Raw genomic sequence first — 27,968 nt, 5'->3', positions numbered from 1 at the left:
AAGAAGAAACGTGTTAAAACAACATTTAGCTTGTTTTGAGCCAAGCAGATTTTCTTGCAGTTCAGGCTTCCAAACCAGGCCATAACACAAGGGATGTGAAAATCTGTGTTTAGAAACTCTTTAAACGTTGGGATTTTTTTTTCCTGGTCTTCAAAATGGCAAGAGGTTTTCCTGTGAAATAACTCTCACCTGAGCTTGCGTGAAAACAGTGTTCAACTGTCTTCCAGCCTGTCTTGGACAGGTGACTTAGCAAGTGTGGTTTATAAAGGATGCACACCATTTTTCTCTGATCACAGTTGAAATGTTGAATTTTTCATGTAAATGTTGCATGTAAGAGAGTGGGAAAAAGGGCGGATGCATCACAAGAAGCTCTTTAAGAATTAACATTATTAAAATGTAAATAAATATAAGGTCTCATACAAAAGCATCACAAGGAATATTAGAAATTGGGCCAATTGAGAGCTTTCTGAGGCTCAGTGATTCATTTAAGAATATGCACTGTGTTCAGGACAGTTGTGTAGTCAACAGATGTGGTCATGACAAGATGCATTTGGCACTAGAAAGAAACTTTAACAGATATTTATATAGTGGTATATCCACAGAAAGGAAAAAAAGAAATCCAAGAACCTGTGGGACAGTAGGAGGAGGACACGAGGACTTGTAAAATTTCTGTCTCACAGAAACTCTCAAAAAAACCCCACCATTTTTTCCTCAAACTCCTGTTGCTGTGAATAGCTCCATTCATTTCAGCAAATATTGATAGAACACAAAGGAATTACAACATGTGCAAATAATAAAATTCACTGTTTAACAGTGTTAACTCTTCTCTCCCTAAACTTTAGCATGTGTGATGGCATCATTTTTATGTAGAGAACCAGTGGAGTTCACTTACTTTGACTATATGTACATTTAAGTTGACATGAAACATTCAGCAGAGGGGTGGGAGAGATTTCAATATCTCTTCCAAATGGCATTGCTGTTTTCTGTTCTCCATTCCCACACTCTCCTGAGAAAAGTTTTATTTCTCTTTGTTTTCCTTCACTGAATGACTTACCTCCCAACTCTGTCTTTCCATCTTCTTGTCCATCCCAATTTATTTTGGATTCTGGTATATGCTGTTTCTTCTTCAGCTCAGTGGTTATCTCTACTCTGCCGTGGTACTAATGATACTCAGTTCCAACAAAAATAACACTTAGTAAAGCTGGGTGTGTCACAGCTACTGCAACTCACTTGAGCAAAAATAACTTAGACTTGGCAGAATAATTAATTGAACATCTTAGTTATAGAAAAAATAAAAATCAGATAGTATATATATTTTGGATTACTCAGATGCATGAAATATGGAAACAGTTCAGATGAGTGCCTTATGGAGAGTTCGTGATGAGCCTGTGAATTAACCAGATTCATTTTAACCAAACAGTGTATTTATGTGCAAGAGCTTTCCCTGCTATTCTTCCTTCACTGCCTTATATTGGATGTCTTCAGTTTTTTACTCTTTCTGCTTCTTGTTTGAGGTCTGATGCCAACCTGATAGTTGTGAATTTGACAAGCTTTAAAAGAAACTCTTGTGTCTCAATTATACGGACCTTGTTTTCTTGTTAAAGAGAGAAGTCTATGGCACATGCTTTTATGAAAAGAAATAAATCACAGATCATAAAGACAACAGCAATTGAATTCCTAAATCAAAAAACAGCAGTGTCCACAATTTTATTACATCCACAAATGTCAGTTAACCTTGGCAAATGAAACTAAATGACTTTTTCAAAGCATAGGTTACTTGATATGGCTCAACCCTAATTTTGTTATTGGCAGCAGTTTTGGATGTTGTAATATAGGGACAGCATTAATTAATAAGGATGCTTAAGTCTTAGTGACCATTCTGAACTGAGAAATCTAGTCCATATGATGGCATGGTAATTGTGAGAAGGTGGACACTAGTAAGACTCTAAGACAAAATTTTTGGAGCTGTTTCTTACCAGACCTTACAGGAGATAATGCAGGGAAAATAAATTACAGTACTCCTTTGTGGTTGAAATGGGGATACTAACAACTGTGGTGTGGGCCCTTTTAACTAACCAAAAACTTCTTTTCCTTTTTTGGGGGGGATTGGGTTCTTTTTGTTGTTTGTATTATTTTGTTTTTGAGGATTTGGTTGGTTTGGTTTGGTTTGGTTTTTAATTGATATAAATAAAGCTGTCCATGTGAGAAAAACAGCAGTCTGTGCATGCACTTCTGTGTTTGTCTTTGCGCTATGAACTCTTTACAAAATGTAGTAAATAGAAGAAAAAATGACCAATTACTGGACACAAAGTTATTTCCGGCACTATGCAGTCTCCTGTTTCTTGAATTATAGGAAACATCGTCAGATTGTCTTCATCTTGCTTTCCTGTATGTAGAACCTCTGCCTAACAATTCTTGGGTTTTTAAAAAAAAATTCTGTTTTTATTTTTTGCTTATAGGATGGCCGTTTGCGAGTAAATGATCAACTTGTTGCAGTTAATGGGGAGTCGCTGCTGGGCAAGTCAAATCACGAGGCTATGGAAACACTGAGGCGCTCCATGTCCATGGAAGGGAACATTCGGGGGAGGATCCAGCTGGTAGTTCTCCGGAGACTAGAGGTGCAGACAGAGGTGAAGCAGTGAATGCATTTATTAGATAAATGTCTTTCCAGTCCCGGTGGTTTTGCATACAAGAGATGATGGCTAAAGTCTTGCTCACAGCAAGCTTCTCCTGGCTGAAGGAATTCTTGACTTTATGGAGAGAGGATTCACACAATGTTCGGTTGATTTCTTCTAGTCTTGCTGTTCCTGTTGAGACTAGGCTAAAAGTTGCCTCTTATTTTAATTTGACAAGTGTGAGAACAAAAGCAAAGGTGATTCCAAAAAGGGTTAGTTTAAGATTAATATGTTGATGTAGTTTTGACTGTTTGCTACCTCCTCGAAGCAATAGCTGGGATACAGACACTTTAAGTTATTCTGATTTCATTTGTTGTTATAATCAGAGACCTTAGTATCTTAGTGTGACTTGGATTTTACTTCTCTCTTTTTTAGTTTCATTAGTACTTTAATTATTTTTTTGAGTGTGTTTTTCTGGTCCTGTCTTCCCTTTTTTTTTTTTTCTTATTTTTGACTTTCAAGGAATTAGTATTTTACTTTTCCTGGTCAGATGAAGATCCCTTCAGGATGGGTTTCTGAGTTGATTAACATAAAATTTGCTTAAGTAAGGTAACAAAATAAGAGAAGAAAGACATTTTTAACCATTATGTTTTCTAGACCTTGTATAAATTGATGTTTGCCAATTGCCTCTTATTTTGAAAAGGATTGGTTTTATGATCTCCCTTGCTCCCTCTTTTATGCATGCATGCACATATGCACAGTCTTTCCTCATCTTTACATAGACAATATATATGTTATACTGGCTACCTTTTCTACTGATCCCAGTTTTGATTCTAACCCTTGAGTAAATATTTTAATAGGTTTTAAACATCTGTACAGTTCTTAAAAATAAAAGAGCCTAGAAGCAGGTTTGGGGTATAAAAGGTTGTAATAAATCTCATTGTAGAATTCCAAGATATTATTACTAGTTTCTTATTTAGTAAGCATGACTGGAACATTTTAAAATGTTACAAACAATGATGTTTGTGGGTGTATTCACATAAAATATCAGGGAGGAAGAGGATGAAAATCTGATGTATCTTAGAGGAAAACACCTTTTTTACTTTCCTTTTATATGTGACAGCATCATGCTGTAAGGAAGAATTATAAAGTATATGTTATATTAATTGTGCTCTTTTGTGATAGAAGAAAGATAGCTCACCTTCAGAGAAGGCTCACTCCTGCAAGTTTTCTTTATTACACAAAAGCCAATTTTCTTTTAAAAAACCTTCCAATCAATCAGGTTGACCCAATAAAAGTATGAGGCTGCTTTCTGTAGATAAGTGTATAGTTTTGAATATTATCCAGGTGTATGAAGGGAGTAAATAGTCTTGACTCATGCCCTATGAAGAATGCATAATGAGGTCTTGATTGAATCAAATTCATTTTAAACAGGAATTAATTTTTATAGGATAGTCTTTAGGTTCAATTGTAATTCCATTTGAGTCTGGAGAACGCAGCAGAAATGCATTGTTGCCCATTCTTTCCTTTTCTCAAAACAGCTACCAGAGTACTGCATCTCAGCTTGGTAGAGGGAGAATATGTTTAGAAACGCATTATTGTTTTTATTGGTCAGGACACTAATGGAGGTTTTCCATGACAGCTATGTTTTATAAGATGTATACTCGAATTAGGCTGCTTACTGATCAGTTGTTGGGATATTGATTGTGTCATTTACCAAAGAGCTGGAAAAGCAGAGCTGTTGTTGACGTTAATTTAAGACTCCTTATCCCAGTCCATACAAGTCTCTGATGGACGGTTTGGAGGTTGCAAGACTTAATTTAGCTAGCAGTATCCATGAAAAAGCAGTAAATGTGGACTTTACAATGTAAAGAATGTAAACTAAAGGATTTCCAGTTACAAGAAGAAACATAGTTGTCAGTGGCTGTGTGGTGCATGCATGTTTCTGTACAGAGATTCAAAATAGCCTTTTCAAATGGCTTATGCTGCCTTGAGTGTTGCATGTGCTGCCTTCCACTGAGCCTACATTTGTAGCCATATTGTCACCGTGAGCATCCCAGCATTAATTTGTGTTCTGAGGTGCATTTTTTACCATTTTATTATGCTTATTTTAGTTGTTTTTATTCTATTATTATTTTATTATTATTTCATTTTTATCAAGTTACATTTTTCTTATTATTAAGGTTGAAAGACAAGGTTGCAAGGTGATGTGACGTGCTGTCCTTCCTTATGTGTTGGTTTGCTGGCAATCACTTGCCAATACATTACACCTCTTGCATCGTTTTAAAAATAAATTACATGGGCTAAATACAAGTATTTCTTCTGTAGATATGACTATAAAATTTAACAAATTATATATTTAGTATAACATTTGCTGGCATGATGAACATGCAGTTTAAAAATAGAAACCAGTTAGAACCTCCTTCAAAAAAACAGATATAAAATCACAGAAAATATAAAGGTTGTTTTGAAAACTAGCCATAATATTCCCCTGTGTGGGTTTTCAGTTTTCCCTGAATAACGAGTACAGAAATGTCTTTCTGGGTCTGTCCCAGTTTTAGAAACTGTGATTTTTATTTTTATTTTTTTTCCCAACATTTTTCCTTTGAGCAACTGCTCAGGAGAATAAATTAGGCGATATGGCATGTATGGGGGGTAGGAAATGTCTCAAAAGAAAAGCTGACTAGAGGTGTGACAGGAGTTTGTTTAGCTGCTAGCCAGAAGACCTGCGTTTGGGAGTTTGGTGTAACTCCTTACTTGCAAAACTGTTCTAGTGTGTGATCATCAGAACATATGCACTCAGTCTCAGAGAGAAGGGAACCAGCTGGCTGGCAGAAAAATACCATTGGCATTGCCCGTGTTCTTGTGTTGACAATGTCACAAGCTGCCCTCCCAGATGGAGAATTTGAATGAAGCCAGTTGTGGGTCATAAAAAAAAAAAAAGTCTTCATTTTCGTGCATCATTCTTAATGGTTGTTATTGCTTAGATGTTGTCTTATTTCGTGGTCAGCGCACACAAACGGCACTTTTGAAGCGATCTCTCGAGTTTCTCATTTGAAAGGAAGCAGTGTACAGTGAACACGTGACATCACACTCTATCTGTGCATTGGCTGCAGTGGTGGGTGCTCTTCTGCATTGTTGAACATGGAAAATTTTGTCACTATGTGCGGTTCTGTTTTTCCCTTAGGAACGCTCAGACCAGGGAGTCTTTCAAAAATCAGCCTTTGATGGGAGTCATAACCTCACAGCTGCTTCCCGACGCAATGATGCCATTCTTCAGCAACTCGTAACATGCAGTCCTCAGGAGGGAATAAAAGGTAGTCTCTAGATATCCTTCTCTGTGCTGAAGGAGAGTGCTTTGTGGTTTTTTTTTTTTTCTGAAATCCACAGCCACTAGAAAAGCAGTTAATTAGAGTAAGTGCACACTATGTTACTTTGAGGCTTGAAGATCCAGAGAGGGTGGGAGAGCTGACTCAGAAGTTGTGAATTAGATTCCTGGCACAAATTCCAGTTTAAGTAACAGTTTCTAGCTCGCTGCCCCAACACGTAAGGCTGGATAAAAAACAAATGATGAGTGCAAAATATATGTTGTCAAAATGTTTATTTTCTATATGTCTTTAATGAGTGCAATGATTTTTGCAGTTAATTTTTAGATTATGTCCCAGGTTATTATAAGCTAAATTAACTTATACTAAAACATGATATTCATAAAGTACACTTGCTATTTTAGGTTTAAGGTAAAATTTGTTCAGAGGTTAGAAACATTCCCTTAATTTACAAATTGGAATGATATTAATGACCTCATTAAAAAAAAATTAAGTAATCATGTACATTGTGCACAGAAAATATACATGTACGAGCATATGTAAGTAAGAGCTTTTAAGGCCACTTCTTTTCCCATCTTCTTTCATTTCCGATGGCATACTGTACTGTCTGTCCAATTTGCTCCTGACTCAGCAAGGTACTAACTATTTGTAAAGTTTAAGTATTTGAGATGGTCTTGACCCCTATCCTTTTAAGTGTACTCTCATCCTTCAAGCCAAACACATACTTAAATACCTTCCAGTAGGAAAAAAAGATTTTCTTTGATGTAGTTGAATTATGCATGATTTTTCCCACTTCTGTAGACATCTGTGGAATCAGGGTGGCCTGCAAAAAGTAATTTCATAGGCTGTTATGTGTGGGGTGCTTTTAGTCAAAACCAAAGAGCCCTTATCTGAAAAATTCAAGAAAAACTCCCACAGAATTTAAGGGTAAATTATTTGTGTTGACTTCAATATTTTGACAGTGTGATTCCAGGCAAAGAATTAGATACAGGCTGAAGCATTATAAATATTCAAAGATCAGATCCTTTTGTTTAGATCTACCTTACATTTCGCTTGTTATGGATTTCACGCTGATTCTGTAGTTACAGGAGAAAAGCAGCTTCTACCTTGGATCTGCTTTGTAGAGTTAGTTGTTGCCAAAGGATCAGAAAGGAGCAAATGCCTTTAAATACTTACTTAAAAAACATATAAGCAAATGCTCTGGAGTCATTGATACAGGTGAATGGCAAGAGGTAACTTGTCACTTAAATTCAAAACAAAGTGTGTGGAAGAGCTGTACTTTCAGATAAGGGTTCTACAGTTGCAATCCAAAAATCAAGATGACTAGTTTGCAGCCCAATCATAAAATAGTTTTCAATAGGCATCTTTTTAATTAAAGAATTATGGCGAGAAGGCGTTATAGCAAAAGAAATGTGATTGCCTCGGAAGAGAATGTGTCAGATGTGGAAAGAATACTTTGGAGTGCTGCTGGTACAGGCTAGGTCTTTGGCATGGCTAGGTCTTCCCAGTGGATAGCAAATACCGAAGATGTTTCTAGCACTTACTAGAAGTATCATTGTACTACTATTTCAGTTGCAGATTTGGCATTTGATGAGTAAAATTGAAGTGATCTTAACGGAGAACTGCAGAGGCACTTGCAGCAGCAGGTGGCTGCAGCGCTGACCTGGTAAATTATGTTGGTGAAAGACACTTTGGGCTGACATTGGTCTCGCATATTTCTCTTATTTTGAACTCACAGTATTAATTATTATTGAGATAATGCTTATTCTGCTTTCCATATGAGCCTGTCAGTTATTTCCTCCCATCACCGGTTCAAAAATTTTTTTTGCATTGTCTCTTATAAAGTTTTGTCCTCAGTCTTTCAAGGCATCTATAAAGGCAAAACACTACAGCTGTGCACAACCCTCTTTTTAACTCAGTTATGAACTTCTGGTTGTATGTCTGTTTAAGGACATGAGTCAAAGACCTAGTGAGCTTCTTGTGATGGGCAGAAGCAGTCCTTTATACATGCTCACAGTGTACCATCCAGATCTTGAATGCAGAAGTACAGTTGGTACATTTTTATAAAGAATAATAAAAGACAGAAGAGATTTTTAACATAACACAGAATCTAATGTAAGAATTTAATGACAGGAGCTGTATTATGTTTAATAAAATGTCACTTTCCTAATTAATGTTTTCTAATAAGTTATTTCCAGTACCATTCACTCCTCCTACCAATAAAATTCTTACAAAAGCTCAGCAAAAATACACTGAAGCTCGGCCTGCTAATATTGCTGTCTGTTTTAAGAGTCTTTTTTATTATACATGAGCAAGAAAAACTAATATCTGGGGAAAAGTGCTTATAGCCAAAACATTAAATTTTGTCTTGCCTGTGGATATTTAAATAAAGGGGGAGGGGATACTGATTCAATATGGAAATGCCAGTGTTTGTTCTATTTTTGCATGAATAATACTTGCTGCCTTCAGGTCCTCACTTCTTTTGCTGCCAAGCTGTTGCGCAGTGTTTTTTAGAACAACCTCTTTGAGAGTTGATACTTCAGTGCCAGCAGCTTTACATTTCTGGTGTTGAAAGATTACTGGAATGTGTTTCATTAGAGCTTCTAATATATTTCTTATAACCCTACATTATAAACACTTATAGGGGAAATGCTGTCATCTCTCTGGTTAAGTAGTCGAACAATCAAACTTTTTCTAATACCATAGACTGAGTCCTCATGGTTGTACAAGCATCTCTGTTTTCATGCATATGTGGTAATGTCAAAATAGAAAATAAGGAAATGACATTCTTAATTATTTTATTTAATTATTTAGATTTTGTTTGTAAACACTGCATGTGTCTTGTAGACAGAATCCATTTTTACTCTCTTTATCTTTTTTACTCTCTTACTCTGTAGTATCTGAAAATTGAGTACGTCTTGTTCAGTGGCTTAGAAGTTCCTCTGATTTTTCTGGATCTGTTAAGGTCATTTCCTGAGGTCTTCAACATGGAGCTGGTGACTGCCCCTTAGGTTAAATTCTCTCACTCTCTGGCTTCTGCTCCCATTTTCCTGGGAGCTGTAGTCCCTTGTGATCATTTCCAATTCACTGAGGAAATCTTGACATTCTTTTGTGTGTACCATTTGTCTACTGCAAGAAAAATACCAGTGGTAACCCACACCAAGCAGCTTTAGTGAAATGATGTCTCAAGTACTGTGAATCTAAGTTAAAATAACGACCTGATTTACTCAGCCTCTTGCTGTGGCTATAGGTGTCTGCTCAAAGAGGCTGAGCACAGCATAAGAGTGTGTGATTTTCTTTTTAGGTTTTTAAATTCTTTTTTGTCCATCAGATATCTCTTTCCTAGTGTGAGTAATCAGTGGTTTAGGGACTTATGAAGTCAGAGGCTCTGTCTCTCCAACTTTTGGTACATTTTGTAATATTTTTTAAAAAATTTGTTCCCAAAACATTCTCATAGCAATGAGTTCTATAAAAAATACTACTCGTGTTTGTCCTAGATGTGCTGCTTGATAGTTACACTGATTGTCATCTTGTTACTGTGTATGAGATAGTAAGAGCTTGCTTTTCACCTTATGTGTACCCTTTTCAATTTCATAGGCTCTTCTTGTATCCTCTTTTATTGCTTTTTACTCTAAACTAAAGAATCCTAATCCTTGGTCCTTGTAGGAATGTTTCTACATGTGTCCAACTACCCTTGCTACCTTTTCAGTATGTTTCTTAGTTGTATTACATGGTTTTCAGATAAAAGAATGAAACCTCAGATCCTATTTCAAAACTAGGCACACTAGCTGTTGAGTTCTAGTTGGAGTGTTTGGACTTTTTTGGACTTGTAAAAGGCTGTCTCCCTTTGACTTCACTAAGCATATCTTCAAAGAACAATCCATGCCTCATCTAGTGTACAGTTCCAGAGTGATAATTGCTACAGCAACAACCTTCATGTATGTCTCAGGATTTTCCCCTTCTCTAGTGTGTATCACTTTGCAGTCTCTGACAGGGAATTTCACCTGTCTTTCAATCTTTTTGCAGAATTTCATAGTCTGTTTCTTTTTGATAGTTCTGAGTGTTTTTTTCATATGAGGAAATGTTTTCATCTTCTGATTCATCTTGCAAATCAATTACATTGAACAGTATGAGATCCCCTTTGTTCTAAATTCTTTCTACTGTGAGAACTTACCATTTACTCCTCATCTGTTTCCTGTCCTTAAATTCAAACCTGAAAGAATGTGATCACACTGCAAGAAACCAGCGTGCATATATTAGACAGCATATCTGTTTTTTATGTCAGACTGGCAACTGATAATTTTTAAGGTCCCATTAAAACTTATCTGCTCATCTTCACTTTCTTCTGATGATATTCACACTTTTCCTGAGATATAAGGTCTGAGCTATTTCTTATCATTCTAATCTTGAGGAGGCTATCCAACCAATAGCAGTTTTATAGGATCCTTGAGCTAATACTGTAGGTTTGTTTGGATTGGGGTTTTTTGTTGGTTTTTTTTTTCTTTTAGGGGAACTATCTCAGTGCTCTTATCAAATAAATACGATCTATTTCTTTCTGCCATGATCCCTCCTTTTAGACCCTTTTTCTCTCAAGTCAGATCAGTGCTTTCACACACAATTGTGCAAAAAGACTACGAACATTCTGTGCAACAGAACAGCTCATATGAGTGTGATACATCAGTATTGTAGATTGCTTGCCTGCCATTGAAAGACAAGAAAGTGTCCATGTTTCCTATTAAGTTTTGGAGGGCTGAAGACAGATTCTACATTGAAAGATGTAGGGACTTTTTCTAAGCTCAGACTTTTAGACGAGAAGTAAATTTACACAACAATAATGAACTAGCCTACAGTGGGCATGGCAGTGTTATAAAATATTGCAGGTATGTAATACCTCAAGCTCTGAATGGTTTGAGTAGTTCATGTTTGTCTTCGTACCAAGTAATTTTCTGGTGTTAACTGAATGCTTTTTGTAAAGTTTACGTAAAGGAGGAGTTACCAAAATGGTAGGAAAGCGAAGACTGTAATTAAAAAATGCCTCTTTCTTCTCTTGCCATAGAATAACAGAAATTTTTCTTCTAGCTGAGAATATGTTCTCTTCTGTACGTGAAAAGAGATAAATGCTCCCCGTCAAAGGGAATGAAAACACGAACCTACAATCAGTTAGGATGCAGCTATGTAGAAGTGAAAATCCACTCAAATGGAGTAAAGCAATTGTGCCTTGCACTCAACTTCACTATAAGTACAAAGTTTCCCTATATTTACCTTTAATTATGCATATGCAAATCTGGAAATCAGCTCTTCAGGAAATCCCAAGGGGTGCATTTTCTGCTTGGTGTGATTTTAATTCTAGTTTAGTTAGTTTAGGGATTTGAATAATTTGTGATTCACTTCAGCATTGCTTGAGGCCTTCCAGTCCAGTCATCAGTCAGTGAACTCATGTAATGTATTTGTTCCTGTGGCTTATTTAACCCCTTTTTAAATTTTGTTTCAGACTTTTCAGTGTCTGATCGTGGCAATGGTGAAAACGAAACCCCTCCACCTCTCCCGCCACATCCCAGTGAGGATCTGCTGAATGAGAATTATCATAGGTTGGACTTCAGTTCTTCTTAATAGTTACAGCACTAAGTCCTGATTAGTAGTTGTGATAATAGTTCTAATTGATTGTAAAATAACTTTTTTTTTAAAATTTGTACCACTCTTTTTCATCACTCGCGAGATCCTTTAATATAAGCTGGGAATGCTATTTCAGCGTCTAGTGTGTTGTTCATTTCAGTTGTTCATAGGCTGCAGTATGCCTGCTCTCCATGATATATGATACCCAGTAAAACAAAAAGAATCCCAAAGCATAATCCCTATTAAAAAAAAAAAAAGTTAATTTAAAATTGTACCGGTGGATGCTATGTGTAAATGCAGTTTGAAGTCTCTTAAAGCTTTAAAAGTCCTAACCAAACACAGTTTGTAGTAAAGTGAATCTTCTTATGTCAGCCGAAGACATTCTTGAGATTACAAAATGAATCTTCAGTAAGTCTGAGCAATGAAATGTGTAAGGGAAAAATTAATGAACACTTTACCAGTTGTAAATGCATTAAGTAGATTTTTCAGATGCTTTTGTAAAAGCTGATGTACTTGATAGCAGCTAAAAGCTTTAATTTCCTTAGTAAATACAGAAGTTTGGAAGGTCAGAAAAAAGTGTAAACACGTTGAAGTTCACGATGGCTCATACTGTTCCTGTCTCTAATAGCACAGGATTCAAATCAAAGCATAATTTCAACCTATTTTACTTGTGATGCCGAAGTGCAGTGTTGAATACTGTTTATTCATCTTCTGTGTATTCAGTTATGATAGTCATGCATCTATTGCAATGATATTAGGAAAATATGCATTTCAACTCAAAATTTAGCCATGTGTCTGTCCTTGTGTGCACGGATGTGATTAAAAACTACCCTTAAATGTTTGCATGTAGTATGAAAGAGTAGATATATTTTATTATGAATACCTTGAATTCTTCATACAAGACTCTCCTATTTTCTTTTTGCTAACATAGAGTAATTTCACTAGAATAATTTCATAATTTCTGATGTCCCAGACAGGTATTTATTACGTGGTAAACAAACAAAAGTCTACACATATTAATGTAATGCAGCAGTAAATTCTCAACTGCAGTTATTTGCTAGAATCTGTTCCTAATTTTTTCAACAAGCTAGGAGAAAAATATTCTCTTAAATATATTAAAAGGATGATGAATTTACGGACCCTTCCTCCCACCCTGACTTTTTCTGTGTTGCATTGTTTTTCCATTTAGAACTTAAGTTCTCTTGAAATTGAATTGCAGTATCAAGTCATGCTGATTTCACTGAAACTGCATTTCAACAAAACACTTGGGAAAGTATTTTGATGCTGTAAACCCAACCTTTTGATTGAACAATTTGGATATAAATGTTTTTTTAATTTTCAAACTGCTTTTTTGCTTAACAGTATTTTAAAAAATAGTAATTTCTGTTTTTAATCAAAAAGAGACATGGAAGACTTCAAATGGATTACACTGAAGTGTTTCGATTCCTCAACACCTGAAAGTTACTTAGAGTTTCACTCAGGCAGAATTTTGAAATGTTTAGAAATTTGCCTTGAAGTAGAAGAACTAAACAAAGACCAAAACAAAATAAAACCCAAACTAACCAAACCCCTGATACTTTGGAATTCTTCAAAAGGTCATGACACCCTCCATAAGACCTCCAGCCTCTACATAAATGGTGCAAAGCTATAAAATAATTTTTTATTAGCAGATGAAGTAGAATTGATCCAGGTACATTGTCAGTATTTTTCCAACATTCTGTAGTGTGTTATTTGGAAATGCAGTGGTTAGATAGAAGTAGCAAAATGGAAAAAAAAAAATCATTACTAATCATTTACATTTATATTTCCATCCATGGTGAAAAACAAGTGACTGAAGGTGTTAAATCTCAGAAAAGGAAGTTGAGGATCAATATCTGATTTTAAAAATGCATGCTGTAAGCAACTAGAGGAAGAAAGACGTATATTTCTGCATTCTTTAATTAGTTCACTTGTGGTTTGAACTGGTGCCTTAATATTTTGCATATCTTTTTTTTTTAATTCCTACAGCCCTATCATAAATTCAGCAGTGCATTTAGCAGATCAGCACATCAACTTCAGATCTTTGACACCAGCCAAGCAGTCTGAATCAATTAATCTGAAAGCCTCAAAAAGCATGGATCTGGGTAAGAAGGGGTGGGGTGACACACAGGTCAACTTTTTAGCCTTAGCCTATCTCTCTTTCTTGCTTTTGTTTCTTTAACACTAACATCAGGGAGTAAGTTCTGCAGAGGAGTTACAGTGATGGGGACAATGGTCAGCCTCCTGTAGCATCTATTTGCAAGTACCCTTTTTCTTGAAGCTGAAGAAAGTTTGGGGTTTTTTGGTGGAGGCTCATTGTATTGAAATCTCAGCTGAGGAAAAGACGGAATGATAGAAAAACGAGCAGAAAGAATTGCTGTGCAAGTGTTGTGTGTCTAAAATATATAGCAAAACCAGCAATACCAAAAGTAATTTCTGTTATAGAATAGAAATGATTGCAAAACTGGACAAAGGGTTCCTCAGACAAGTTGTTTATTTCTTCATCGACAGTGACAAACACAGGCAATCAAAGCCTTGCAGTAGATCTTTATAAATGCTTGAAGAGTGTAAGGTTGTGGTTCTTTACCCGTCAGAGCTGTGCAGAAAAGCTTGCAGGGTGGGTGAAGCAGAAAGTAAAAGGTTCTTTCAATACCAGGAAAGCATTTGTAGGTGGAAGATTGAAGGGTTATTGCAGCTGGAAACCAAGCCATATTTTAATGAAGGTTCAAGAAAAAATTCACAAACTTCTTAAGTCTCAAAGTAAACCAAGTAAGGTTTTCTTTTTCCTTTTAATTCTCCTTTGCCATACTTTATCTGGGTTTTTTTCCAAATTCAGGAGTTGAGGGGGAAACCTTGAGACCTACCATTAGGATATCTGTAATTATAGATTTATGCACTTCGTTGGATCAGATTTTGTACACCATTAATAGAAAATTATTAATTTCATATATAGTTTCAAGGTAGCTTTTTGTTACCTTGCTGATTCGTTTTTCTGTGAAATGCTCTAGATCAGTCTTATGTTTTTTATTGTCGATTTTTATTGTCATCTTAATGGAATATTTTAATGTAACATTAAATGTGTTTACTCCTCTAATAGCATGTAGGACCAGACAGTTATTAATGCGGGATAAGAATGGATATGATTTAATTTAAGAGAGTTTTTAAGGCAGAATTTTAATGCTACTGCATGACCAGCCCAACCCTTTTGCAGTTCTGTTCCACTGTTTTTAACTAAGAGTAATGGATTAGGTATTTTTTAAGAATGGAAATGCTCCTCAAAAAATGATTGCATTTACAGACTTGAATCTAAACATAGACTGTATGTAGTCTACTAGAAAAATTAATGTTCAGCTTTACTGAGTCGTCTTTTTAAAAGTTTGCTTCCAGTTCCCACAGAAGTCACTAGAAAGAATGCTCACAAGCACCAGTGTAAAATTAGGCAATGAGAGTGCACTTGAGAGCATATTCAGAACTGCCAAGTGACCTATACTTCAAATTCTATAAAGCAATCTGCTCTTGACATCCAGAATCAATGCTTTGAGAATGTATATCAGTCACTAAATCATGATGAATAAAAAATAAAATAAAATTAGGTGCAAAAATAAAATAAAAAATTGATACAAATATGTCTTTTAGATCTTTCAAAAATTGTTGTCTGTTAGAAGGTAGGTGTTGAAAATGCACCTTCTGTTATGAAAGTAAAAAATGAAAGGGTTGATAATCAGTCTGACTGGAGACACAAATGTGAAGAAGAATCTATTACTTGAGACAGTCATGTAGAGAACTGGAGAGATTCTAAAACAACTGCACCATATTGTTTTATAAATCACAATAGATGAAGTAAAATTCATTGCACATAGCATAAAAACAATAAAACTGAGGAAGATGAAAGCTAGGACCTTTTACAGCCGTTCTCTAGCAAGCAGTGAAGTACCATGTTTGACTTTCCAGCTTTTGAAAGATTTGAAGCAGAAGCTACTAGCTGGAACGGGAAATGGAAAAAGAAACATGACAATCTCAAGGGAAGTAACTGCGATATAAAGTGCTTCTAATACAAATAAAACCCCAATAGTTTAGTGTATAAAAGTGCGCTTCCAAATAAAACATTCATGTAATTCACATTCCAAAAATGGATTTTTGGGAAAGGGAACTTGTTTTTTTGTTTCCTTACTTAACTGCAGTCATGACCCATAGTAACTTCTCATCGCAACCTGCAACTGTGTATCCATTATTGATTCCAGTGCATTGTTTGCTGAAAAAAAAAAAAAAAAAAGTGCTACTGTCTTCATCTTCCAGCAAATTTAGTAGCAAAGAGGAGGTGTCCCCTCTGAAAAGTGCTAGGCCTCTTTTTCCAGGAGTCATAGAATGCTGTCCACTTACTGCTTTTCTTTTGTTCTCAAGTTCTGTCAGGCCCTTCAAAAAAGAAAATGTAACATGTTTAACAGAAAGAACACAGAACTGGAGTCCAGAAGGAGAGGTCTGAGACCTTAGAAAATGTGACTTAGATGCAGTTTATTCCTTTTCAAACCAAGTTGTCTTTGAATCAGGTGTCTCCATAGATCTAGGAAATCACCCGCAAATTGGATCTGGAGACCCAGAATAACATCACAGGCTCAGTAGACAACAGAATTGGTGTAATACCGGGCATAAATGTGAAATCTCTACTGCTATTCACTTACAAAACATTTTACTTCACCTTGAAATGTGTATAATGCATCCATTGGCTAATTATAAGGTTATAAAGATATGAATTACATAATGATGTTGCCATCCAAAGGATCATCAAAGGTAGGTAACAGAAAATTTTAAATACAAGAGAATCCAGATATTACGATAGATTATGAACCTTACGTGAAAATAATAAATTCAGTAAATTAGGGAAGTAGTGAATCTGTATAATAAGGGTCTTTCTGGCTTTGATGAGGGTTGATGTATACACAAGAGGCAAATCTGTTAAGTAAAGACTAGTGTATAATTACATGGGTACACAATGGAAACCTATTTAACAGTGATGTTTATCTTTTCAGTTTTATATATTTTAGACTCAGAAACCTTTGAGTGCTTAATCTGTTTTCCAGTCATACCTATTTACAAAATAATAATATTATAAATGAATACACTCAGTGAATAATATCAGGTAATAAGAATGGGCGACCAAAAATTGTTCAGTATTGCTAACACATTGCATCAATTTGTCATTGTCACTCTCCAGAGCAAATCCTGCAATGAAAGGAACTTGGCACGTGCAGCAAAAGCTGTAGGTTACTTGCCAGTAGGGCAGACGTAGTTTAGTTTATTGACACTTGGAGCATTTCTGCGCTGGTGATTGGGCAGCTGGACAGGAGCAGAGGGCACAAGCCACTGCCACCTGGTTGCTTAGGCAGGGCTCTGTGCTGCCATGTGCGTGCCATGAGCTGTATGAACTGACACAAGTCCTAACTGCTAAATTAATGAATAGCATGAATCCTTGGTGTATTTCAAGAACTCACTTTATTTGCAGACGATTTAGTTTTTGCTTACACCTATTTTAAAAAAATTTAAAAAAAAAAAAAATCAGTGTTACGTGTGAATTATTGAGTTACCGTTGTAGGAAATAAAAAAAATACAAAAGGCAAGTCTAGTGGTAATGATAATGCTTTTGGTTTGCAGATATGAGCAGAACGTGCCTCATATGTACAGATGTCCTTGTGCAAAGTATATGGAGGCAGGGTGACTGGTTCCCTGTTTTAGCATCCATCACTTCCATGGTGTTCAAATGCCTCTCAAAATTTACAGCTTCATTCACAGCAATAGAGTACAGATTAGTTTCATATCAGCTATAAGTCCTAATGTTCTTCCCTGCTGCTGTGTTGAGATAATGACAGCACTTTCTGGATCACTGATGGAGTTCATATCCCGTGTCTTATGGCATATTTTTCTTTGCCTTGTCTACTTTTATTTTGAACCTGCTGGTGATAAAAAATTGCACAGCCCCCCTTCTACTAATCCTTACACTTGACACATCTACTCAGTTGCATAAATTTTTTTGTTCTTCAAACACGACCATCCGTATGTTGACAAAGCACAGACCCTTCTTATAACTGTGACTTCGAGAATTTGTGCAGGGCCAAACAAAGGCTGACTTGGAGTGAATGCTTGTGCTGACCAGAGTTGGACTACATGCCACGTTTGGACTTATGCTTATAGTACAGTGTTAAAACTATGCAAAACAAAATAGAAAATCATAGAAATAAAGGTTGCATTGTCGCTTCCCACTGAAGTGGAACACTATTTTTGAAACTTAAGGGCAGATTGAAAATGAAGAAATCAATGGCTTCTATACAAGTCATTGGAAGGATGATTTTCCCTTTCTTTTAACAACCTCCTATATGCACACATTTTTCCTTATATTACCGCAGTTGTCTAGAGAAGAATTTCTATATAATACTTCACCAGAATCCATTTTCAGTAGTGGTTGTTCTTTTAACTATCTTAAAAATGTAATTTTTGCAATGTTAATGTGAAAATTTTTTTTCATGTTGTATCGAAAGGTGTAAATCTGTGTGCTCTAAGAAAACGAAAGGAAAGGAGGTGTCTTATTATCTGTTTCCAACACCCCTATTTTCCATAAATCTTTATGCACAGGAGTGATTTAAGCTATGCATAAATGTACTGTAAAAACTACAACCAGGGGAATTGTATGCAAACACATGAAAGTGTGGCTTGTTTTAACCTGAAGCAACATGAAATTGAATCATATGAATATATAGCAATTTTGTTGCGTATCAATTCAGGCAAAGTACTGTGTAGATATTTGAGGATGTTGGTATAATAACCCATGACCACTATCCCAAGGTGCTGCTTAATTCCCTCTTCCTTTCCCCATCTAAAGCAAAAACCCATAAATCTTAACTGATTAAGCCCTACAGCCTGAAGAAACGTATATGTCCTTCACTTGATTTTAAATGTGAGTGAAATATTGTTTGCTAAAACATCATTAGACATACTTGGAGTCCCTTAACCTTGGGGCGTATTTATTGAAATATAGGCCAACTTATGTATTTAGGAATAATTAGCAAGTAAATATGCAAGATATAAGGTATGGGATATTCTGCAAGGAAGCCAATATTTAACTAAATGTTAATTTCTTTGTTAGTGAAGGGCTGCATTCAATTACAGTTCATTCTTTTAAAACACCTCAAAACAAAGGGAAACCAGTATTTCACATCGAGAAGGATGTGGAAAATGCAATCAAGATGCTATTAGCTGCTTCATGATTTGCTCTGAACCAGATTATTGTTATTCTGAGTGTAATTTTGTATCCTGAAATAAATATCTGAAAACATAGCCAAATGAGGACCAGACAGAGCTAATGGAGATTACTCTTTTAAGCAATGTTTTGATTCAGATAAAATTAAAAGAATACATTTTGGGAGGTCCCTAGTGAGAGTTATAGTATCAGTGGGGCCAAAAGGTGGTTTGGTATTTTAAAATTGTCATTTTGTTAGCCACGTTGTATGTATGGGATATATTTATTTGGTTCCTTTGACTTGAAACCAGTTCCAGAACTGCATTTAGGACCTAGTTAGGTTCATTAGAATGTTAATGAGGAAATGGAGAAGATGGATCAGAATTCTAACAGTCTTTTCAATGTTACTGGCTTATAAGACTAATTTAACAAATCATCTCTTGAAAAGAAATACTTTCCAAAACCAAAAATGTCATGTGTTTAGGAAAAACTGTATTGCTTATGGCTGTGATTGTCTTTAGGATGAAGGGCTAAAAGCAATTTTAACATTATTCTATCTTATGTCATAAGTAACTTTCTAGTACTATCAGATTAGATGTGTATTTTCTGAGGCCACTCTGGAGAATCAATTTTTAGAAATGAATACAATGTAATTTTCTTAGTTCAGACAACTTTCAAATTTCTGTTTGTAAGATCTATAAGTAGGGAATGAAACAAAATAATTTCTTAAGTGATAGAGACCCTGTGAACTGAATTGAAATGAGACTGAAATTAGGTTTATTCTGTGTGAAAAGAGAGACTTTTAACACAGCTAATTTTGTTACTCAGTTTTACACCAAATCTACATTGATGCAGTTGAGGGGACAATGAGCTGTGGCATAAAGACGGAAGCGGGCAAAAGAGAATATCAACTTTCTGGACTGGTTTTGTAGAAATTGTCTAAGACTCAAGGAAACTTATTCTGGAGCAGACAGAGAGCATTGTATGAGCTGTGATGGTGACACAGCTGAGAAAATGGTAACTCATGGTTGAGGTGGTATTTTCTTACACTGTTTTAGTGTAAGTTCGAGTTGATCTGTGAATGCATTTATATTATTAAAGTGTTAGTGGGATAAAATAGCAATTACATTAATGTATAGCTACTATAAGAAAGAAAGATGATAATAAAGTAACTTATAAGAACACTGTTATAAATCTGTTCTCTAAACTTTGTCTTAAATCTGTTCCCTATCAATGTTTTCAACCAGAGAATGACAGATTACATTAGGAACTTGTAGTTTAACCCTAGGAGTTTGGAAGAAGTGTTAATGACATGCGAAAGACATGTAGCGGGGGAGTTTTAGCCTTGTGCAGTTTCTCTGGAACAGAGGTGAGAGGATTAGAGAAGACAAAAAAAGTGTAAAAGAAGCCGTGATGGCCTCAATTAACAGTGTAACCTTCAAGAATGAGTAGTTGTGCCGCTACAAGAAAGTGAAGAAATTTACATCATGCTGCCTGGGAAATTGTAAAACAATGTTATTTTCTGCCAGGAGAAAAACTTCCATTTAAAGCTAAATGCATCCAGTGGACAGCATCAACTGTATTGCTGGTTCTTCAACAACAAGAAGTAGTAATAGTGAATGCAAGCTTAAGCATTTTCATTCTCATGTGCTGACACACAAGATGTTTCCCTTGGGGATCTTCTCTGAACACAATTGAATTGAAGTATTAAATCAGTTCTAACAAAATTGTTCTGAAAAATCTAATTAGAGAAAAACTTGAACAGGAGAGAAAAAGAATCCAGAATCTTGGTTTGGATGTGATTTATTCCTGCCTTTGAATGTACCCCAAATGTTGTGTTAGATGCCATTTTGGAAAAGGTTTACCTTTCTTACCACTAAGTATAATTTATCCTTGCCCCTTGAGCAAGCTTTTTGTTAGTCTTGGTGCTTTTCAACCCTGAAGTAAACAGAAATCTATCCAAGGACTCTTAATCCTTCAAGAATAAGTAGCTGGTGGATATCTAGGTGACCCCAGAACACAGGCCCTTATGTGAAGTTTCAGTGGAGAGGTGGGGAGGGGGAATTAGTGAAAGAAAATATTTTAAGACAGTGCAAGTTTACCCTTCATGATACACACATTTTATTGCTATTCTGGATTTTAGTATAAAAACCTGTGGTCTTTGTATGTGGTACTTCAGGGCAAACCTAGAGCAGGAAGCAGCATTTCCTAAGTGATGGTTGTGAGCCAACAATTGACACAATTTCTCCAGGTGATTTATGCCACTCCTAGATGGGGAAACTTTGCTTCACTAAGAAAATAAATATGGCAGGAGAATTATGTCATTGGCACTATCACTGACTAAAACTAATTGATGATGCACTGCCTTCATTATGATGAAAGGGCTGGTAAGGATACACTTCATCAGAAAAAAACAATTACTAACTTGAGGCTTTGCTTTATTTTCATGTGTTTATACCATAGAAACTGATGGATTCTAAAAAGTACAGAAGCATCATTTTTATACATAGTTTGAGAATACAGCCCTTGTGAATTGATTATTGTACACTAAGAAACCTTTCATTTGGTTTCCTATTAACTAATAAAGGTATCAGGAAATTGGTTTTCTAGGAAATTCTTTGATGTTTTGGTGTCTCGTATTATTATTTCTCATTAATTGTAATTTTAATCCTTGTTTGCTTCTTTTCTGAGTGCAGAACTGCAGCTGGTCTTCAAAGGTACGTGTCAGTTTGTCCAGCAGGAGCACAAGCGACTTTCACATGTTTAGAAGATTTTTTTAGTAACTCATAGTCAATCAGCAAAACTGATCCTTCAGAAAAAAGTCACTAAGTTGAATAGTAGTACCCTGTATCTTGTGAATAGTAGTAACTTCTTGTTTTGGGGAAGAATACTATAATGGTTCAGTTGAACAGGGAAAAAGAAGGGAAGTCGGTTATCACAGCTGGCAGCAGCACTGATTTGTGCTTCTCTGAACCATAGTTGGGGACTAGATTGTTGACCTGTAAATATGCCTGGGCTGTATTTTGACACAAACTTTGAAAAGTACTGACGATGTGTTGTTATGAAACCATTGAAAGTCACGCAATTCCAATAAAATGGCTACCTTCGTTGTCTTGAGCAGGGCACAGAAATGGCAATCAAAAGATTATATGGAAGAACATGGATGCATGTTGGGTGCTTTTACTGCTGCTAAACAATGCTCCTTATTTTCTTCAAGCAAAACAGCACTCCAGAATATGACCATAGGAAATACTAATAAAATCTGATTATTCATGGCATAGAGAGTAGGGTTTTTTATCATCTGTAGTGGTTGTTGGCATAGTTTAAAAAAAACCCTATCAGTTGTTTGCTGTCAGTTGGACAGATTTGTTTTGCTTAGTAATATTCCATCCTTCATAATCTGTGGTCTTGCTAGTCCCCCAAACATCCATGCTTTAATTAAATAGCTGTAGAACTTCTTTCATCTTTTATTTCAGCAATTACTTCGACTTCTGACAATGAATATGTAACTGGCTTCTGTGGTGAAAATGTGGTTCCTAGATTATAGATGTTACTTTAAAAGAGCTAGTGTGTTTTCTATGGGCAAACATTAATAACTTCATGGACTAATATCCCCTGGAATTCCAGGGACATTTCAAAATGTGAAGTGTTTGTTTTATTCACAAGTTAAGGAGAAGCGTCGTCTTATTTATAAATGTGTTTACTCCCCTGCATGAGTCCTTCCAAGATTTTTGTTTGATTTTTTTCTTTACAGTCCCCAAATTAGGTGGTTTCTGTTTTTTTAATGTTATGCATTTAATAATTCTAACTCAAGAATATATAGTAATTCTAGTGTCTTCATAAAAATAGTTACAGTTTGCGCATTCCCAAGTGTGATCCTCTTGAGCTGAAATTTTTCATAGTTATTTGCAATGTAATTACTTTTTGATGTTGCAATATAAAAATAATTAGAAATTTTTTTCCTACAGTTTTAAGAGGAGATGGTATTTTTTCCTTGTGTAAAATCTTCCAGGTGATTTTCTACGAAGACCAACACTAGTAGAATATTAGAAATTTCCACTTAATTCTTGCTTTATTCAAAGGCCAAGAAAGATATCTAGAGAAAGACTATTTTTGTCATAACTGAATGATTGCAGCAACTTCTAACAACATGCAGAGAAGTGTTTTCAAATGCTGTATTCTGGAACAGGATGTCCTATGTACTTCCTAAATGAAAACTTTAGTTACAAAGTTTTCAACTTTGACATACATGGTATTTATCTCCTGTTAGCCTTTTTCTGTTTTTCTGTTGTCTTCTCCTTGTTCTCAGAGGGAAGGAATGAACTTGTCTGTGCCACTCCTGTTCAATTTAGTGAAAGATGGCAAACCTAGAAGGCACTGCCTCAGCATAATATCCCATGAAATGAAAACTACCCCGTGGGGGAGCACACATATTTTGTTCAAACTTTGATATAAAACTTTAATATTTGCATTTTCCAGTTTTTGTGCATGTGTGTGCTTAAACTCATAATACTAACCTTGTATTTTGGTAAGGTTATTTTTCATTTTCTAATCATTTTGTTCTTCCTTTTTTCCCTCCAGTATTAAAATCTAATTTTTGTGTGTGAAGCTGGTGTGTAAAGTATGATTAAGTTAAATGGATTTATCCGTTTTAATAATGTAAAACTTAGTTTCAGGCAAGCCAAGCCTCAGCATAGTTTTAAAAAAACACCGTGAACCTTGGTAATTTTTTTTTAAGTTCCTATGTACTGTAACATAACCTACTCCAAGTAATTATCATATATTATACTGGTTGCCATTAGTGACTGCTATAATTAAGGTTGTGAATCAGTTTCCATTATAATCCCTTGTTTTCACACAGTCATAACTTGTCAAAACACTGACCTTTGGGACTAAAGTTTTCCACAGTTGTTTTTCTTAGAGGTAAATTTGGAGGGAGGAAAGAGGAAAAGGAGTGTGAACTATCCTTATAGCAAACCTTTGTCCAGTCATTTTGCATTATAGGATCAAGCTGTATAGCAAGGAGCTAAATAGTTATCATTTCCATGGACTAGATGAAAGGTTAAAGGCCAAGGAGTGCAGAACTGCCTTGAGTTTTGGTTGCACTTCTAATTTTGACGAGCCCTGCTGCTGTTTTGTTTAGCAACATCTTTACGTAATACTGCAAACAGTGATAGCCTCACTTTAATAGCATCTATGTCCTACAAAAAAACTACACTATGTCAGTTTACTGATAATCAGGTGACAATTGGATTACAAAAGTGGAAAAGAGTTACAGTGGTTAGTTGTGGATTCATGATTTCAGTTGTGAATCCCAGTTCTGAATTTGATGCTGATTTTTTGAGGGTAAGAGCTTCCCTAAAAGTGAAGTGGGGAAACAATAGAAGAAAATGTTTACTGTAGCTCCTAAATGTCATTAACTACTACACTGCTCTTTTCTAGGTAGAAAATAGCAGGTTCTCGTTTCATTGCAGATAACCCTCTGTGTAAACTTTTATAGTGACCACTATGCAAAGCTCAAGTTTGCATTTGTAGTATTTTTGGTATGACTTTACAGTTTATTTTATCATATAAAGAGATTACATTTTAAGGCGAGTTATAAGGGAGTGCTTGGGCAGGCAGAGTTGAAGGATAAGCTTTCAACCCTGACATTCATTTCCTGTGCTTGTTTTATCATCCCTAACATTACATTAACACCCTTTCTTTGCATAGAATTCATTTTAAGAAATGGTGATTGGTTCTTCCCCCCAGCCCTCCAGGAGAGTACTTTAATTAGTTTTTTGAGATATATGATAATAAACTGAAGTAAAGTTACTGAGCAAATGTTACTACTTCTGTTACATTCAGAATTTGCTCTTCCACTACTCTGTCTGCAAACTGTTGCAACTGTAAACATCTTTATAAAATGTTGTGAAATACTACAAAGTTATGATTTGCAGATAAAAATAAAACATAGAAAATGCATAAGCCTTTGAAAAGATCAGGTTTTGGGAGACCTTATTGTCTGCAGAGGGTCCTGCAAGTCAGTGAGATGTCTTGCAGATGGGAAGGTTTCCACATCTGGATTCTTTTTACAATTGAGGTCTTTGATCTGAAAATGTTACAACTCTCCTATGCCCTGTGATTTGTCTGGCAAGATGAGTTATTTACAAATGCAATTGCTCTTCCGACAACTCAGTTTTGAGTGTGTAAGTGCTGAGGTCCTGATCTGTAACCTATAAGGACTGCTGGTAGTCCTTTTATTGGTTTCAGAGGGCTTTGATTCAGATATTTGAACTTTGAAGCACCCTAGGTGGATGAGGTAAAGAAAGGCACTTTTTTCCAGATTATTGTAATTTAAAGATTAAGGATGCTGTGTCTGAAATAATTTGACAGTGTTTCAAAGGCTTGTGAATTTAAATAAGTTTCTGATCTTTGTGTCTTTTCTTTTATTTCTCCAGTGGCAGATGAAAGCAAAGTTGGTTTGTTGACCGGACACAAATCGGGTAAGCTGTCCTCCTGGAGAAAAAGTCAGCAACTTGAAAGTAGCATGGGCAGTAAATGAAATCAGCTTACAGCAACTGTGGTGACTAAGAAAGTTGCAAATTAAGGCGTTACTTTGTATGCACTGACTCCAAGTTGAACGATGATGAATTATGGGTTGCTCGTAGCCCGGCAGTGTACGTAACCAAGTTGTTTGCAGGAAGAGTTGTAACTTTATTTTTCAGTGCGGGTGTTGTAAAATGGAGAATATGCCCTTTCGAATAAGGGCAAGTGCAACATATCTTGTGGGGCGTAGAGACTTAAACAGTACACATTTTGAAAAATACAAGTATTTCTTTGCTTTTTCCTCTTGTGTGAAGACAAAAATAAAAAATTCTATAGAGTTAAAAAAACAGGAGTGTTAGAGATTTTCCTTTCATTGTGTTTGTGCAATAGAAATAATTTGTTTCTTCTTAAACTTTCAGGCCATAGTAATAAAAAAAATTAGTCCATACTGCTGTCATTACTGTACCTACTTACTACCTAAGTTCTGCCAACCACACCGTGCTCTTGCACAACTTTCAGTTGTTGTATTAAAATACTTTCAAGGCAACGTGACGTAAGATTATGATTTTTGGTAAGATGACATGAGAAACCTTGAACTTCCTTGAAAACCTTAGTTATTCAGCATTCTCTTCTGATGTTAGATAACCCTGAAGTTTCAGACTGCCCTTTTGTAGCATGATTGTATGTTGGCTTTTTCCACTCCTTTGATAGATCTAAAAAGCAGAATTCATGTAAAGGAAGGTTGACTATGAGATTTTTGATTGATATGGTATTCCTTCTCTGTGCAACTGGGTGTCCTTCTTTAGTTCTCTGGTGTGGATTTTCCTTATCTGAAGACCTTTTCCTGAACTTAGCAGACAAATTCTTTTTAAATTTTTTTGGCATCTTTCCCAAGTCTGTGAACTTCTTGGATTCTCTTTCTGAATCAGGGAGTAAGTAGTTCATGTGTCTTGTAACATTATCACTCCTGGGAAGAAAAAAATTCTTTCAGCTTTCTGTTTTGGGAATGTGAAAGCTTCAAAGAAATGATCTTGTCAACTTGAAGAAGCTAAGGGTGTTGCCCTTGGGTTTTTCCCTGCTCAGAAAAATTGCTACAAACATTGCAACATCATGCAGTTTACCAAAGATCAATGGAATTCACTGCTATGAAAGAGTATTGGAGGGGAACCTGGTAAGATAATAACTCTTTGACAATCAATTGTTAAAGCTACATTAAGCTTTATAATATCATTTTTAGTAGTGTTTGATCTTTCTTCTGCACACTTCTGCAGATTCTTGAGAACTGTGACTTTGAAGTTTTCTTTTGAAGACACCTACAAATTTTACATGAAAATGTGGACCCATATTTGGTGAACTTTGGCTTGTTTGCTTTACTTAGTCTTCACAGACCTCTCACATGTACCTAAGAACTTTTTTCATAGACTAAAATCAGTGCTCAACAGATCACCAAAGGAATAGCTACAAAGATCCTACAAGTTGGGGTTTTTTTCCCTCTCAGAATAAAAGGAGCTAGCTAACTTCTGAGAAGGTTGGAATGTAAATTATTTTACTCAGTCCTATCCCCTTTAAATATTGTTCAAATACCACTGAAAAGTGTTTCTCCCCTTTCTGTGTTCAATTTCATAACCCTTCATAAAGAGAAATCAAGCTGCAGTTTTGGCTTTCACATTTTTCCATTCAGATATTTATTTTATACGTTTGTTCGGGAATGTGGTGTTCTTTTGCTCTGGTCCCTTTTTACTCTATGCATTTTGGAATTATATGTCATATGTGCATTTTCCTGGCATTCAGTCACATCACAGAACTCTTATTTTAACACTGTGCGTTGTGCTGCCTTCCTATAGGCACCTTAGAAATGTGCTAAGGGAGACGTTGCGGCTCCTTGTGCTGGGAGCAAAACACGGTTATTTTCTCATTACAAAACGAAGAGTTTCCATCCTATTCTAGACTTCAGGAAATTAAACGTGTTTCTCTACAGAATTAATTATCACCTACTAACAATCAATGCAATTATCCCTTCTCTCCTTCAACATGACTTGTTCTTTGTAGTATGCAGTTGAGTAACTCTCTCTAGGGAAATATCCCTTCTATTCCTTCTGGGGCAGTGGCTCTTCAAGCATTTAGTCTCAGCTTTTTGTACAGCTACTGTATCCCTCACATATTACATGTTACTGAACAGCAGCAGGAGTTAGAGGCGTGCATTCATTTCAAAAAGCAATATCACAATTCTGCATAAATCCAAGCCATTAGAAGGATCTGTAGCTCTACATCTGTCTCTTTATATATTGCACTCGCTTAGAAAGTAGATTTGATTTTTAGAAGTATGTCTGGACACACCCCGAGTGTGTAAGCATGTTCTATGGGAAGATGGCTGCAGCTTTGTTCCTGTATATCACCCTCACAGAAATGCATCTGTGAATTCTGGTTCTTATACCTGGCCTGTCCATCATCCTGCTGGATGGAAGATTCCTGCAGTGCTTACAGGTGTTCTTACTGTTGCGAATGTTTTCCACAATGCCATCATCAAAAGCACTGGAATGCTGTATTGATGGAGCCTACTCATCCCTTTCTGGAAAAAAACAGAGTTCAGTGGGTGTGTGTGTATATGTGTGTGTGTGTCTGTATGTGTGTGTGTATATG

General features: G+C 35.8%; 1 protein-coding gene across 1 annotated transcript in view; it reads left to right on the top strand.

Annotated features, from left to right (window-relative positions):
• The window catches only part of PARD3B (par-3 family cell polarity regulator beta), a 398,190-nt gene that overhangs the window by 202,437 nt on the left and 167,785 nt on the right, over window positions 1-27,968 (top strand). The window contains exons 12-16 of the mRNA XM_027636917.1: window positions 2,460-2,630; window positions 5,803-5,932; window positions 11,433-11,529; window positions 13,562-13,677; window positions 25,241-25,285. Coding sequence (XP_027492718.1) covers window positions 2,460-2,630; window positions 5,803-5,932; window positions 11,433-11,529; window positions 13,562-13,677; window positions 25,241-25,285 — 559 coding nt within the window. The remainder of the gene's footprint in view (window positions 1-2,459; window positions 2,631-5,802; window positions 5,933-11,432; window positions 11,530-13,561; window positions 13,678-25,240; window positions 25,286-27,968) is intronic.

Source organism: Corapipo altera, unplaced genomic scaffold (genome assembly GCF_003945725.1).
Source record: "Corapipo altera isolate COAL_440 unplaced genomic scaffold, ASM394572v1 45, whole genome shotgun sequence".
Lineage (NCBI taxonomy): Eukaryota > Metazoa > Chordata > Aves > Passeriformes > Pipridae > Corapipo > Corapipo altera.
Note: the sequence above shows the minus strand (reverse complement) of the source record. Positions and strands in the feature narration are given on the sequence as shown.